Below are 17,587 nucleotides of genomic sequence, written 5' to 3'. Positions count from 1 at the left end.
CCTTAAATAGTCTCTATCATTTTTTTCCTCCTGGGTAACAGCCCCTTAAATAGTCTCTGTTTCTAGCCCTGAACCCTCTCCCTTTATAGTGCTAGCAGAAGTAGGGTGCTTTCTAAAACAAAAGTCTGAACTTTTAAAAATGTTCCTCATGAGAAATCTCTCCGAGTCACTCCCCTTTCCTAGTACTTTGCAGGATAAAGGTCAAATATCTTGGTTTAACACAAAAGGCCATTTAAAATTTTAATCCTGTCTGCCTCACCGACAACTAACACACACATACTTGTCCGGCCATATGATGTTTCACCTTCCACACCTTTGTACTTGCTGCTCATTCTACCTGATACAACCCTTTGTCATATACCTTATGTCATATAGTTAACTCCTAGCACAAACAACAAAGTCTCCAGAACACTTTCTGAGTTACTAGGCAACTCCTCTAGTTGTATAATACCTTCTGCAAACTATTACCATCTAATATTGTAGTTATCGATTTTTCTATTTCACTAGTAGTGAGCAGGGTTTATGAAAACCAGAGAATATGTGCCATTTGACTTTCTAGAATCAGTGTCACAGGCATTTATTTGCTGAAGGAGTTCAGTTTTAGACCTATTAATTGATGTTATCAAAGAACATGCAGATGAAGTAATCCTATATATTGCTATGTGAAAAGGGCAGCATGCATAGCAGCACCTCACTCTTGTCTTTAAAATGTAAAACAATTGAAAGAAATAAGAATTAAGGCTCTAAAGCAAGTTCAGGCCTGGAGGGTAGTGAGAATGGCCAAGGATCAAAACAGCAACATATAAGAGGGTGGAAGGAGTGATAGTAGGGATACAGAAAGAAAGCAGGGGGAAAGTGAACCATGGGGGGCTAAAAGGACTATGTAAAGAGTAGGGGAAAATTAATGTCAATTCTATAGAGCCAATGAAATCTCAGGAAAAACACTGCTGAGCAGGCAGACAGTTTAGGTTCTCTTTTTAAATCTAAGAAGCAGAATATAAAATATTACTCTAATTGTCCCCAGTGCTTCATGTATCAATATACAATTGGGGCCAATCAAAGTAATATTTTATATTCTGCTTTTTAGGTTTTATATTTCCCAGTGCTTCTTATATCAATATACAAGTAGAGTAATATTTTATATTCTGCTGTTTAGGTTTAAAATTGGTCACATTTAATTTTCTAGTTCTAATACAAAATAAACATCAAGATATCTTAAACAACCTGAAATCATGGAAAAATAATTACTAAACCAAGATGATGGAAAAATTAAAATATTTCAATATCTTTTTTCTTCCCTTAACTTATTTCAATTTCCATTATTGTCTTAAAAATATCAACATGGGCCCCTCTCTGGTGGCGCAGCGGGCTAAAGCACTGCACTAAAGAGGCTGGAGCCACTTCAGCATGAGTTTGATCCCCGCCCGCCCCAGAGGTGATCCACATGGCACGGCAGACCTCTCCTGACCCGCCCGCTGCTCCCCTTGACAGTGTATTGCATTGATCTGCCTGTTCTGCTCCCTGCTCTGTCTCTGGTGAAGCCTCTCACTGCCCCTGCACCTCTGGCTTGTATCCCAGTTCTGTATGCACAAATAAATAAATCTTTTAAAAAAAATCAACATGGATTGAGGGGAGGGAATTTTGTTTTATTTAAGTTCACAATAGTACGTAGCTTGAGTAATATCACTGTTGACAACCTTTAAACATCACAATTTTTCATTTACCAATTCTAGTAGAAGAAACTCCTTTCTAAAGCATGTTACTATCAAGAACTTGCATCCAACTCTAATTTCTGATAAACAGTAAGGCACAAAATAATGAACATACCCCTGTATCTGTATCAGATTTTGATGAATTTAGACTTTCCTGAGAAGGTGAAGGGGAAACACGTCCTAAAAACAAGAGAAATTGTAAAAAGGCATGCATGTACACATATACACCCCCCCAAACCCCCATCAATTATAAATAACACAGTAACACCTAATTAATCAGAGAATATCATATTCTGAAAAAAAAATCCTTTTTTTAAACAAGCCAAGCATAACTCTTCAAGCCTTAACATACTTGCTTTTATATAAAACAACAATCATTTCTGTAACTTAATAAAATAATGTTAAATCTTTTGTATTCATAGTGAATATATTCTTGCCAATCATAACAAGCAAAGAGCAAGATGAACAATCAAGAGGCTGAGGCCGAAAGGGTCTGGGCTGGGGTAAGACTCAAGGGTCAATGAAAATAGTCTTTCTGCTATAGGCATGGCAATGCAATATATGGCAAACTGCAAGAACTAGAAAAACTTACCACACAGTAAACAGATTAACATTTTGTCAACTCATTATCATTTCCAACTATGTATTATGTAGCACAATGCAAACAATATTCACAGGGCTACTAAGTATATATATAGTGGATTGCCTAGAATTTATCTGTTCCTCAAACTGATACTTCACTAAATACTCTTATACCCCCCACCCATGGCCATCTCTAGTCTCCTTTCTCCTATCCCGTGACTTCTTGTTCTCAGTCTCAGTTGTTTGGGGGTGGGGAGAGGGGAGGCAGGAAAGGGTTTGTGGAGAAAATGTATGGCAGTTAAATAAATACAAGAACCTCAAACTTACAGCTTCTAATACATCAATTCTACATAATTTCCTGATAACTTACTATGAACAGAAATATTTTACACAGCTGTAATTATTGTGTACCTACATCATACTCTGAGGTTTCTCTTCCATTTAACCCTTTGAGGTACTGACAACTCATTTACTTTCCATGGCTATATTTCCTTAATCTTTCTTAACTTTAGATGTATATATTGTTCTCATTCTTTTTTTAGATAAACCATATTTAATTTTAACCTAGAAGGGAACTGGAGGTGTCAGAGCAAACCAAGTAACTTTACTTCAATAGTTGATGAAATTAACTACTCACAACACCTTAAAAAGGGATAAAGGGGGAAAAAAACTAGTAGTTTTATTTAATCACTGGGTTTAGAGATTTTTTGCTGCTGAGTTCTCTTTTTTAGGTCTATAGCTATTATAGAAAGGTGTGGATGATAGATGCTACAAATGACTGCCAGATAAGAGGGCAACAATATATATTTAAAATGCAAAAGTTCCATATTTACAGAATTTTATAGCCTGCAAAATAAACAAAAAATACCTTCAGTATTGTATTTCATTCGCATATTGTTGAAATAGTCAAAAGCATTCTTTAAAGCCCATATTCTTACTACATTGTCTTGTCCAGCTGAGGCAAGTAATCTGCCACAATGAGAAAATTTCATGGTCCAAACAGCTCCCTATAAAAAGGAAGGAAGATTCAAAATCATTACTTTAAAAGTTGAGTCACTACTTTTTATGTCAAATTAAAAAAAATATGCCATACTAAGATGACACACACAACTGCTTAAGATGGACGGCCCAATGGTGTTAAAATACCAAAAGGAAGAACTTTTAGGAAAAAAGACAGGCTGAGAATCTAATAACTTAAGATCCCCAAGTTTATACAATATTAATGGAACCCGGCTCCTAGGGTGGCTAGAAATCTGCATTATACAGACACACAAATCCTAGCCTAAGATCTCAGTTTCCTAGCTGAACACAAGGGGGAAAGGAGCAGAGCTCTCAGCACAGCACTGACAACTTCTCCAGTGACTTACACAGCAGTGAGTGGTGTTGGGAGACCTGTGGACTCATCCTGATTTTCTGTCAAGAAATAAGGTCTTGGGCCCTCCCTGGCAGCACAACGGGTTAAAGCACCGCATTATAAAGCTCTCAGAAGCCACTGCAGCGAGTTTGATCCCTGGCCAGGGAGCTCACCTACATGGCATGGCAGACCTCTTCTGACCCGCCTGCTGCTCCCCTCAGCAGTGTACTTTGTCAGTCTATCTGTTCTGCTCCCCACTCTGTCTCTGGTGAAGCCTCTCACCCACCATATCTCTGGCCTGTACCCCAGATCTGTATGCATAAATAAATCTTAAAAAAAAAAAAAAGTTTCATAGTTTATGGATAGAATTCCTAGAGAGATGCTGAAAACAGTGGAGACCTATGTGTGCAGCAGGGGTGAGGTATGGGGCTTAAAGGATGTGAACCCTTAAACTGGAAAGGTCAAATCTTACTATAACAATTATTATTATAAATAATTTTACACAATACATCTATGCAGATCAAAAGATTATCCAAGTTAGAGGAAACAATTCATTTGCTGGAATCATATTCACTTCCACAAGATTTAAAGACTATTAAGAAAATTGTAATTTGGGGGCCTGCTATAATATTTTACTTCAAATAGGTAATCATGAAAGAGAATCAAGACAGTGCAAGGAAATTTACCAACTTCTTTAAGGAAGTTACTATAATCAACTCAAACATTTTATGGGTTGATTATAAGCACCAAAATTTAAATTCCAATCTGGCCAACAATCTGATATTTATGGTTGTTTCCTTCTAATAAAGTCAAACTTTAGATTAAAATCTAAATAGATCACCTGATCAAAGAACTACAGCATCCTTTATTCAGTTGTGAGTTTATTACTGCTTTCTCCATGGTATGAGCTTTTTTTAGGGAGTAACTACAATAAAATTTGTGCATTTTATATCTACTCTGATACATTTTAACATTGAGAGAATTTGCACCATGATCTTTCTCTTTACTTCAGCTGTCGCATTATAAAATATATTGAGATCTTGAAATAATTGTGTAAATTATATAAAATATACAGGGGGAACATTTTAAACATTTTCATAGTTTACCATCTGACCTGATGCTTTAAAGTTTACTACACTTGCATAGTTTTCTTAGTGATATAAGTCTAGAGTTTACTTATTCATTAAACCCACTTCTGGAACAATAATTCAGAGATAGACTCTACATTACCTGTTCATTAAATCATGCTAATATTAATTCACCCAAAGGGGCCTCCCTGGTGGTACAAGGGGTTAAGATGCAACACTATGAATCTATCCATAGCGACTGCAGCATGAGTTTGATCCCCGGTCAGGGAGATGATCCACATGGTGCAGCAGACCTCTCCTGTCTCTTTCTCTCTCTGCTCCTTTCAGCAGTGTTTCAGTAGATCTGCCTGTTCTGCTCTCCTCTCTATCTCTGGTAAATCCTTTCACCTCCCATCCTGCATCTCTGGTCTGTACCCCAGTTCTTGTCTGCAAAAATAAGTAAGCCTTTAAAAAAATATTAGGGCCCTCTCTGGTGGCACAGCGGGTTAAAGCACAGCAATGAGAAGCTAAAGCCACTTCAGCATGAGTTTGATCCCTGCCTGCCCCGCAGGTAACCCACATGGCGTGGCAGACTTCTCCTGACTGCCCACTGCTCCCGTCAGCAGTGTGCTTCGTCAGTCAGCCTGTTCTGTTCCCCACTCTGTCTCTGGTGAATCCTTTCATTACCCCTGCACCTCTGGCCTGTATCCCAGCTCCGTATGCATAAATAAGTAAATCTTTAAAAAATATATATTAATTTACCCGTTGGGTCAGGCTAGTAAAATCATGTATTATAATGCCATAGTAATAAAAACAACATGATACTGGAACAAAAATGGACATGCACATTAGTGGAATCACAGTGAAAACCCAAAAATAAAGTCACACATATATGGTCAATTAATCTATGACAAAGGCACAAAGAATATACATTGGAACAAGGACAGTCTCTTCAATAAATGGTGTTGGGCAAACTGGACTGCGACATGCAAAAGAATGAAACTAGACAACTACCTCACACCCCACACAAAACCCAACTCAAAATGGATGAAAGATCGGAATGTAAGACCTGAAGCCATAAAAGCACAAAGAAGAAAACACTGGCACAACACACTCTATGACATAAACCTCAGAAGCATCTTTTAGGACTCATCCTCAGAAGCAAAGAAAATGAAGGAAAAGGTAAAAAGCTGTGGCTCCATAAAACTAAAAGTCTTCTGTACAGCAAAAAGAGACAGTCCACAATGAAGAGACACCTACTGAATGAAAGAAAATATGTCCATACCATATAACTAATAAGGGACTGGTATCATAAATCTACAGCTTACAAAACTTAACAAAAATAAACGACCAAGTCAAAAAAATGTGCAGCAGAGCTAAAAAGACACTTTTCAAAAGAAGAAATACAAATGGCCAATAGAAATGTCCAACAACACTTATAATCAGGAAAATGCAAATTAAAACCATACTGAGATACCACCTCAAAGTGGTGAGAATGGACCATATTAAGAAAACTGGCAACAACAGATGTTGGAAAGAATGTGGAGAAAAAGGAACCTTCTTACAGTGCTGGTGAAAATGAAAACTGGCCCAGCCACTATGGAAAGCTGTATGGAGTTTCCTCAAAGCACTAAAAATGGACCAACCATATGACCCAGTGATTCCACGCCTAGGAATCTACCCAAAGTACACAAGAACACTCACTCAAGAGGAAACCTGCACTCCTATGTTTACTGCAGCACTATTTACAAAGACATGGAAACAACCTAAATGCCACAAACAGATGAATGGATCAAGTTGTGGAACAGGCACACAATATTATACTACTCAGTGATCAAAAAGAAAAAAAACTTATGCCATTTGCAGCAGAATGGATGGAGATGGAAGGGATTATACTAAGCAAAACAAGTCAGAAGGAAAAAGAAAAATATCAGATGCTTCCACTTATAGGTGGAACACAGAGAAATCCAACAAAGGGTCGGGAAAAAGACAAAGTTGCAGACAGACCATAGATCTGAGGCTTACAGCAGGGAAAGGGTGGGGGAAGAGATCAAAACAGGGGAAGAACAGCACAAGGGACTATGGTGATGGTTCACAGGTACTGTGGTGGTGGGAGAATTATGGGGGCTACACCTGAGGGAGAAAGCAAATACGGTACGAAAATAAACAATGATGTAAGCTCAAAAAATTACATTCATAAAAGAGGCCAGCTTTAGAGAAGTCAAAGCATTTTTCTCAACGAACACAGTATAAACCCTGAAAATTAAAAAAGTTGCTTACCATATGTTCACCACTAAGATCTTGTACCACTTTGATCTGATCAAAATCATAAGGTCCTTTGAAACCATGTGCTGCTTTGAATTTAACTGGTCTTGTGTATGGCATTCCTTCATCATCACTTGATGAAGGATCATCTTGATCAGTATGAAACACTGAATAAAGAAGCCACAGAAATCATCACCAGCTAAAGTAGATACAGCCACTACAATATTTTCTTATCTACTGCTTATTAAGAAAATTCATTAAATAGAAAAGCCATGTCTATTATTAAAATAGCATATCAATTAAGAAAATGGGTTAAAATCCATCTCTTTCATTTATTATTTAGGTGATGGTAGGCAAGATGACTTGACCTTTCTATGCCTCAACTTTCTATTTTATAAAGTGGGAACACTAATGGCACATACCACATAGGGGTTTTACGAGTTAATACAGGTGAAAATGTGGGAATGCAAACTGGTCTGACTGCTATGGAAAGCTGTGTGCAGTTTCCTCAAACTACTAACAGTGGAGCTACCATATGACTCAGTAATTCCATTCCTAGGAATCTACCCAAAGGACAGAAAAACATTAACTCAAAAGGATAGCTGCATCCCTATGTTTACTGCAGCACTATTTATAATAAGTAAGATATGGAAACAACCCAAATGCCCCAAAATAAAAGATTGGATCAAGATGTGGTATATATACACAATGAAATATTATTTTGGCAATCAAAATATATAAATTCATGCCATTTGCAGCAACATGGATGGAGCTGGAAGGGATTATGCTCAGTGAAATGAGTAGAAGGGAAAAGAAAAAATATTAGATGGTTTCACTTATAGGAGGAATATAGGGGAACCAAATAAGGGATCGGGAAAAAATAACAACAAAAAATTGGCAGGCAACTACAAATCAGAGACATTCTGTGGGGGAAGGAGAGGGAGAGGGATTAGAACAGGAGTGGGAAGAGTGCAGGGGACTATGGCGAAGGTGCACAGGTAACTTGGTGGTGGGAATTCTACGGGGACTACACCTGAGAGGAGGTAGCAAACACTGTACAAAAATGAACAATAATGTAAAATATACATAAATAAACTATATTTAAAAAATAGGTGAAAATGCTTGAACAATGTCTGCCACAAAATAAGTACTACATAATTACAAAGGCAGAGGAGGGTGAGATGTGCACAAATTATAAGGGACTATATGGTCATGGTTCACAGGTGATATATTGGTGGGAGGACTATGGGGACTTTAGCTGAGGGCAGAAACCAATTACTCCCCAAATGTGAACAATGCTGTAAGAAAATTAATATAATAAATTTAGTGTAAAAAAAGAAAATGAAAACAGGTGTGGAAAAACAGTGAAAAAAAAAGTTGCCAATTCAGAAAATCTACCCAATTATTAAAATACTGAGAAGCACTTAATAGTATAAGACTAATCAGTAATTGATCATTGTGTTCAAATGTTCAAACAACTATTTTAGGTTGTTACAGTAAAAGATCTGTACAAACCTCAAGATATGTAAACTTATTTCTCTTTCCACTGAAAATTAAGTGAGAGCAGAAGTAATTTATGATTTATTGAAATAAATGATATTTGCTATAAAGTTTTACTGCTTTCAATAGAAAAGGGTAATTTTAGCAGGTAACAAATCAATTAAATATTAAGTTGAAATGTTCTATTTCACTTACCTTCATCTCTAACACTTTTAACTTTATTTACAGCACGTTCACCATATTCCTCAGCAAGGTGTTTTGCTCTCTTTACTGATTTTCCCAGGAACTTCTTTAGCTGAGTCCTTACCAACAATACAAAAACAAGACAAAAACAAACCCACCCAACATATTTCTTATTATTCAATTAGCTGCAAAAAGTTCAATAATTCACAATTTTGTTAATTGTGGCTGGTACTGAAGTATTTGCAGATAATACAAATGCACTGTGCTTTTCCAGTAGGAATTCTTAAACACAATGTAATCAAGCATTCATCTCAAGCCTCCATAACTAAGATTTGCTGCCTTTTCAAATGATCTAAGTCTCAAATTTCATATATCATAAATTTATTACATATTATATGTTAAAAATATTTATTATACATATTATATATTATATAAATATATACTACACATAATAAATATAAATTTCATAGATTATAACATACTAAAGAACAGTACAAGTACATGTTATTTTAAAACAAAAAACTTACAAATTAAAGGTATATTTTTACTAATTTATGGGAATTCATGATATTAAGGCCAACATTTGAAAAAGTTGTTAAGCTATATATGTTTAAATTTGTTTAAAAATAAAGATAAACTGAATTTTCATCGGCAGAGGAATGGATAAATAATTGATAGAATATCCATACAGTGAAATAAAGTAAAATAAATGAGGGAAACATCAGTTCTAAGAAATGTTCCTAATTCTTAGTAGGGTCTTAAACACGTGTTTTGTTGCCTTTGCCTAGTTTCTACTCTTTTAGAGAGAAACAGTTCTCTCTCAAAAGGTCCTTCTTACTCTTTAGACCAGGTTTTTCTATTACATATTCCCACAGCACCCCACATTACAAAGATAATTAGGTTTATCTTCCAGTTTAACTTGAAGTTCTATGAAGATGGATACTATGTTTTCTTAATCATTGTATGCCCAGTACCTAACTTCCATGTCTGACTGAGGACAAGTCTACAATATGTTTACTATTGATACTAACATGAAGAGATGTCTGTACATCTTACCTATTTTTTAAAAAGGCAAGCTGACAAACTGTAAGGGTAGTACAATCCTACTCTTGTGAGAAAAAAAAACTTAATTATTAATACTGATAGTTTCTGGGGGTGAGATTGCAAGATATTTTTTCTATTTTATACATTTCTGTGTTTTTTTTTTTAAAAAAGACTTATTCATTTAATTAAGGGTGGAAGAACTAGAAATATAGGCCAGAGGTGTGGGGGCTGAGAGGATTCACCAGAGACAGAGTGGGGAGAAGAACAGGAGGACTGACTGAAATACACTGCTGAGGGAGCAGTGGGCAGCACAGGAGGTCTCTGCTGTGCCATGTGGGTGAGTTCCTGGCTGGGGACAGAACTCAGGATATAGTGGTGATAGTACTGAAACTTAATCCGTAGGCCACCAGGGAGGCCCTGTATTACTTTTGATTATCAGGAAACCCATTTGATAAATCATTTTAAAAGTCAGTGTAAGGCCTCTGATGCCCACTTAAGTGATATTTTCTAGGCAATTATAGGTTTACTACTACATTAAAAGCAAAAAACAGATATTTTAATCACTTTGAGTGAGACTACTTCTAAAATATGTATTTTTGTGCTTTCTTCAATGGCACTTAATGTTTCATAAGTGTCTTTCCTTAAAACACAGGGTCAGTGAGGATCTGTGATACACTCAACGCTTCTCAAAGTGGGTTCCAAGTGGCCGTACTCTTGGTATCCCACTCAGCTTTAAAGGCAGCAGGACAAGGAGCAGGGAAGCCACAACCCTGGGCAAGTCTCTTCCGGCCACCAGCTCTCTCATCCGCTTATTCCATCATTAGTGCCAATACTAGCAGGTTCTATGAGTTATGGGTGCCATGACAGGAGAAAAAGTTGAAAGCACTGTCATTTGAAATGGTTATGTGTGAATCCTCTTGTCATTTTTCTGATTCTGATATCTGAAGTGTTATATACCTGTGTCGTAGTACACATTTTCTAACAACTCGCAAAGCTCTATTTGCCATGCTGTTCACGTAGGAATTAATCAGACTTGAGTGGAGAATGAGTTTTGGGCTTCGAAATGAACTACTGCAGTGACATGACTTGTGTATAATCAAGCCAAATCTATATGCCGACCACTGTGCCTGATGTTTGTAGGGGAAAAAGGATGGAATGATTGATCCTTTTGCAACATATAATTTAGTTGTTTAACATCTATCTTTGCTTTTAAAATCAGAAAACAGGTTAAGATAATATATATAAAGGGTGAAGGTAAGTTATAAACATTATAGCTATGACTCAAATTGAGAAAAGGGAGAAATTTTTCTATGAGCTGGAATAGTCATTTAGTTGGGGTTTAGAAAGACAAACAGGACTTGCAGAGATGAAAAACAACTTCAAGAACAATGATATTTTTCTATTAACACTTCTGCTACCTACTGTCAGAAAAATAATACAGGCAAGATGCAACATTTACTGATCATCTACTACACAGACTTAAGGGACTCATAATCTATGGGTCAGGTCAGGGAGTAGCAGTAGTGGACAGACATGCAAACTGGATAGAGGATACATTTAAAATGGTATAGCAGTTCTCATGTATACTTTTTTTTTTTTTTAAAAAAGCCTGAAATGAAATAGTCTGAAACGAAGAAAAAGTGTAACTCACGTTTTTTGTTTTAATCTTCCACCATCAGTATCTGTTGGCTGAGACTGTAACTTCTCTTCATCATCAGACTGTGCAGCATCAGTACTACAAAAAGGGAAAAAAGTCACTTTAAAAAGACATTCCCACCTCCCCCACAAATCTCAAAAATCTCTATTTATACTTAAAACATAATTAGCTAATCAGAATAAGAAACCAAACTATATAAATACGCTTTTATAATTTAAATTAAGATGATGATCTTAAGAATGTCAAGACTTGAAAGAGTGAAAAGTAAAATGTTTAAGTAAGGTGAAATATACAAAATGTAAGTGGAAAAGCCTACTACAAATAAGGTTTTATGCTGGGTAAAATGTGCTGCACAGAAATGAAAAATGAACTTGTAAATAACTAAATAAAATAAAAATGACAAAAATAAAAATTAACTTGTAAATATCTTTCCACTCAGGAAGCACATCATACATTATACTGAATAAAATAAAATATTATACTAATAAAAACTTCACTTTCACAGAAATGACTCCTTAGATCTACATACATCTCATAGTAAAGTCAATCACCATTAAAAAGCCATTTTCTGACACTAAATAATAGCTATTTATAAAATTTGTGATCCTTAAAGCAGTTTCAGAAGTCTAGCTGTTCATCCCATCTGGCTTTTCAGCCACAATGTTTTTATAGTGTCTAGCATAGTCCAATAATTTTAAGAATAGAAACCAAATACTACAGATTTAAGACATACACTATTTCTCCTGAATAACTGTATAGTCTTAAGAAACAACAAAACTTAGGAATAAATTAATTTCAATTTCAGATTTAAAAAGACTGAATGCAACTAAAGTAGGGGCTGACATAGTTCAAACAGGGAACTCTTCATCACTCTGAAATACTACAAATGATAAATTATAACAATAGACCATACCTTACATATTCCTTAGTCCTTCTCATGATGTGTAGAGTGAGAGGATTGATACCTGTTGGCAGCTTCTCTTCTGCAAGACTCAGAGGTATTTCTTCTCCAGTATCCAGATTCTTAATCATTACACTGGCCAAAATTTCCTGAGGTTAAAAAAAAGCACTGGCATGATCTATAATTTAATTATCTTCTTAAGCCTACAAAATCTTCAAAATTTAAGTTTAGGGCTTTCTAAATATATTCAGTACTGTGCATAATTTTAAACATTTTTAGGGAAACATAATTCAAATACAAGAGGCAGTCATTAATTTAAAGCATATAGTTCAATGGTTTTGAGTACTTTTACAAAGCTGTGCAACCATCACCATTTTCTAAGTTTAGAACATTTCCACTGTTTGCAAAAGAAACCCCACACTATTATTTGTCATATCTCATTTCCCTCTCCTCTCAGACCTTGGTAGCCACTAATTTACTTCTTGACTCTCTGAATTTGCCTATTTTGGACATTTCATATAAATGAAATTATTTTTTAAAGATTTATTTATTTATGCACACAGAACAGGGGTGCAGGCCAGAGGTGCAGGGGTGGTGAGAGGACTCACCAGAGACGGAATGGGGAGCAGAACAGGCTGATTGATGGAGCACACTGCTGAGGGGAGCAGTGAGCAGGTCAGGAGAGTCCTGCCACATCATGCAGGTCACCTCCCTGGTCAGGAATTAAACTTGTGCTGAAGTGGTTTTAGTTTCGTAGCGCTGTGCTTTAACCTGCTGTGCCACCAGGGAGGGCCCATAAATTAAATTATATAATATGTGATCTTTTGAGAGAATCTTTATTTTTAATATTTATTTTCATCATTGTTAACTTCTGGACCTATCTGATTTCTCCCCGCAGGTGTAGTCCCTGTAGTTCGTCCCACTACCATTATCTTTAATGTAGCACATTTTTAAGATTCCAAGAAAGATAAAATGACAACAGTTATTGAAATTGGATGATGGGTGTATGAGGATTGTTTTATTATCTTTTATTTTATGTATTAAAAAAATCCATGACAAAATGTTGAGAAAAGATACAAATCTTATGCATGGATAATCATCATAATATTATTTAAGTGGTGAAAACTTGCAGACAGCCTACTTCTCTACGGATGGGAGAAAAATTGGGTCAGTCATGGGCCCTCCCTAGTGGCACAGTGGGTTAAAGCACAGCACTAAGAAGCTTAATCCACTTCAGCATGAGTTTGATCCTCGCCTGCCCCAGAGGAAATCCACATGGTGCTTGCTTCCACATTGTGCGGCAGACCTCTCCTGACCTGCCCGCTGCTCCCCTCTGCAGTGTACTTCATCGATCTGCCTGTTCTGCTCCCCGCTCTGTCTCTGGTGAATCCTCTCACCCACCGCATCTCTGGCCTGTACCCAGTTTTATATGAGTAAATAAATAAATCTTAAAAAAAAATTGGGTCAGTCATATGGAATGAGACCATATCATGAAGAATACCATGAGGCCCTAGAAATGACCCTATTAAAAATTTGGTTGCAGTGTGGCATTGTATGGATTTCAGGAATACAACACTAGAATTCTGCATCTGCACATACCACATTATGATTGCCACCAATAGTCTCTTTACATCCCAAATAAGCATATTTAAACAAAAAAGTTCTATAATTTTTATGTCAAATAAAACAAAAATTAATTAATCTTGTCATTACTACTTGATATTTTTCTTTAGGATCTCCAACATAATTAAAAATCTTGCAATGTAAAAGTTCACTCATGTAGCATGTGTGAGAACTTCATTCCTAAATGCTGGACATACCAATTTTACCTACCCATTCATCAGTGACAGATCTTTGGATTCCACATTTGGGTTATTATGAACACTTACATACTATTTTTGTATAGACTTATTTTTATTTCTCTCCTGTGTATATATAGAAGTAGAATGCTGGGTTAAGGTAACAACGTTTAGTATCCTGAGCAACTGCCAGACTTTTCCTAAGTAAAATAATTTTAAAAATATTTGTTTAAAAGAAAGAAAAATGAAGATTTTTGCTGCAAGTCTTAATTCTGAATAAACTGGCCAACAGGTATATACTAAATTTAGTGGTAAGAAGCAATGAGTCTGTATACATTTTGCATCATGTAACATGTATAAAAACATCTATCTTATAATTTCAGGTTCTTTTAAAGCCCACTTCCTATAAAACAAAAGCCTGCTTTCAATATAATTATTCTGCCATTTAGTTGTGTGAAAGGGAAAGTTAAGTCAGAGTTGTAAATGCCAACTTATTTAAAAAAAAACTAAGAAGATTTTCAATTTTTATTTTATTCTTGTGATTTCTTTTGCTTTATAGTAATAAACTTAAAAAAAGTTTTTAAAAATGGTAAAATAATGATAAAATTACCATTTTATTTTTTAAAAGATTCATTTATTTATGCATACAAGAACTTGGGTGTAGGCCAGAGGTGGAGGGGGGCAAGAAGATTCACCAGAGACAGTGGGGAGCAGAAAAGGCAGATGTACTGAAATACACTGCTGAGGGGAGCAATGGGTAAGTGTGTCTGAAGTCTGCTGTGCCATGTGGGTCAGCTCCCTGATCAGGGATCAAACTCATGTTGTAGTGGCTGGTGACATCTCAACAGCACTGTGTCTTTAATAGCACCACTAGAAAGACCCCAAAATTACTGTTTTAAATTATACAGTTTGGTGGCATTAAGTGGCCATGCAACCATACATTTCCACAACTCTTCTCTTCCATAATTTTAAAGATTATGTTAAAACCAACAAACATCTAGGGCCCTCCCTGGTGGCGCAGCGGTTTAAAGCACAGCACTGAGAAGCTAAAGCCACTTCCACATGAGTTCGATTCCCGCCTGCCCCGGAGGTGATCACATGGTGTGGCAGACCTCTCCTGACCCGCCTGCTGCTTCCCTCAGCAGTGGACTTCGTCGGTCTGCCTGTTTGCTCCCCACTTTGTCTCTGATGAAGCCTTTCACCGCCCCTGAGCCTCTGGCCTGTACCCCAGCTCTGTATGCACAAATAAATCTTTAAAAAACAACAACAACAACAAACATCTAAACAACAACAATCATCTAAAAAACAACAAACATCTAATTATACCTCATCAGTAAGCTCTCTCCCAGAGTTGGATCTGGGTCTCTGAGGGCCCATTACTTCACCTGCTATTGTCTGTCCATCAGGTGTTTTTCCATTTTCCTGAAATTATGTTACACAGAGAAAGTTAATTTCTATAAATATTCAATTATTCATTACCACACACCATTCTAAAGAATTCTATGATTCAGATAATGGAGGCTACTGAAATGTAAATGGAACACTCCATTTCATTCCTTTATTATTCCAAGCATGGTGAAAAGCATTAGGCACCAAAACTATCCCTGCCCATAAATTAATGTCTTTGTATTTTTTTAATTGAGGGAAAATTGATATATAACATGTCTCAGTAGTCTTGAAAGCAAATAAATGTTCTATTTGAACCTAGCCCAAAAGCAATGGAATGCAGGCACTAATATCATTATTAAGCAGTGCTGTAGGTGGATATATCAAAGGCTGGGATCAGCAAGCTATTTTCTGTGAAAAGGAAGTCAGTAAATAGTTGAGGCTTTTGCTTCATATATAGTCTCTGTTGTATATTCTTATTTTTTAAAGATTTATTTTATTTATTTATATATACTAGGGCAGAGGTGAGGGTGTGGGGTGAGAGGATTCACCAGAGACAGAGTGGGGAGCAGATCAGGTGGATCAACTGAAATACACTGCTGAGGGGAACAGTGGGCAAGACAGGAGAGGCCTGCTCTTCTCTTTGGTCTGTGGGTCAGCTCCCTGGCTGGCCAGGGATCGAACTCATGCTGCAGCGGCTGCTGCTAGCTTCACAGTGCAGAGACTTAACCCCTTGTTCCACCAGGGAGGGCTTCTGTTGGATACTCTTTTTAAAAAACATTTTAAAATATAAATACCATCTTTGGGTGGGAGAGGGGAATAGGATGAAGACAGGGTTGTCAAGAGCACACGGAACTATTGTGATGGGACATGGGTGAATTGGTGGTGGGAAATCCACGGGGATTGCAACCAAGATGAAAAAGCATGTATTGTACAAAAATAAAGAATGAAGTAAATAATAATAATAAAAAAAACCAAAATAAAGACGTAAATCAATACCATCTTTAGCTAGGGGACACTATAAAAATAGGCCACTTATTGGTGGTCTCTGCTCTAAGGCTATGATAGGATGACAGCATTTTATTTGCAACTCAGCTAAACTGCTAAAACTATAGTTACTACCTAAGTAATCCTTGAGCCACTAAATTTGACTAGTAGTAAAATTTCATGTTATCGAGTCCTTTTTTTTGCTTCATACATGGATATACAGCCTATAAGGAGCTTTCTCATGGTTAGGAAAAAGAAATTATAAAAAATAAGAGTACCTAATGTTGACTACTATAAGTCAGGTATATGAAAATTATAGTTGGTGTTTATTAATATCAATAATATTACAAATAGTAGCATTGGTCATTATGTGACTGTGTACTACATGCCAGGTACTTGGCATAATTTAGCCTTACAAGAAACCTTCAAAGAGAATCTGATGTCAAATAGCTTTCTAGAGTTACTCAGCTAGATAGTAACAGAGTTGGCCAAGGGACAAAAGGAGGCTAGATTTTGGGAACAAGGAAATACTTGGTTTGAAGAAAGAAGATTCAACAATGAATAAATCAGTTTTAGAAAGCTGATGAAGTCTATATCAAATATAATTCAAAGTCACAAACCTGGGCGGTAACTATTTTATCTCCACTGGTAGCACTTGCTAAATCAAGAGAAGGCTGAGAATCCTTGACTGTACTCTCTGAAGCCATGTTAGTAGTTAGGAAAGTATCAGATGGAGTATTTTCTTTGGGAACTGCAATAATAATAATAAAAAAAACTATTTGTATAGGGCCTTATACATAGATTTAAAAATGCTTTTAACTTTACTTGCTTGATTTTTAAAACAACTTTGTGAGTACAATGGTTTTGTGACACATTTTATATATAGTTAAACCGGGACTTTAATTTAAATTCCTCAAGGCTATACATGGTATACATTGAAAGACCCAGCGCTTGAATTAAGACCTTAAATCTCCAAATCCCAAGTTCTTTTCACCAAGCCATTCTAGCTCTGCAATGGTAACAGATTCAAGCTTCTGTTGAAATGTTCAAAGTAATACAACTTATCGATACAAAAAAAATTAACTTTTTATTACTAAAATAATTCCTGTAAATTGGTCATCAACATAGTGTCACACAGTACAAATAAAAA

General features: G+C 36.2%; 1 protein-coding gene across 1 annotated transcript in view; it reads right to left on the bottom strand.

The window, feature by feature from the left end:
* Positions 1–17,587, bottom strand: part of WDR44 (WD repeat domain 44) — a 76,285-nt gene that overhangs the window by 22,915 nt on the left and 35,783 nt on the right. The window contains exons 5-12 of the mRNA XM_004685735.2: positions 17,058–17,188; positions 15,391–15,486; positions 12,278–12,414; positions 11,359–11,442; positions 8,676–8,782; positions 6,996–7,147; positions 3,163–3,301; positions 1,828–1,892 (exon numbers count right to left, since the gene is read on the bottom strand). Of these exons, the coding sequence (XP_004685792.1) occupies positions 1,828–1,892; positions 3,163–3,301; positions 6,996–7,147; positions 8,676–8,782; positions 11,359–11,442; positions 12,278–12,414; positions 15,391–15,486; positions 17,058–17,188 (911 nt within the window). The remainder of the gene's footprint in view (positions 1–1,827; positions 1,893–3,162; positions 3,302–6,995; positions 7,148–8,675; positions 8,783–11,358; positions 11,443–12,277; positions 12,415–15,390; positions 15,487–17,057; positions 17,189–17,587) is intronic.

The sequence above is a fragment of the Condylura cristata genome, unplaced genomic scaffold (assembly GCF_000260355.1).
Source record: "Condylura cristata isolate star-nosed mole 26May11 unplaced genomic scaffold, ConCri1.0 scaffold00019, whole genome shotgun sequence".
Taxonomy (NCBI): domain Eukaryota; kingdom Metazoa; phylum Chordata; class Mammalia; order Eulipotyphla; family Talpidae; genus Condylura; species Condylura cristata.
The sequence above is the reverse complement of the archived record's forward strand: the minus strand, read 5'-3'. Positions and strand labels throughout refer to the sequence as shown.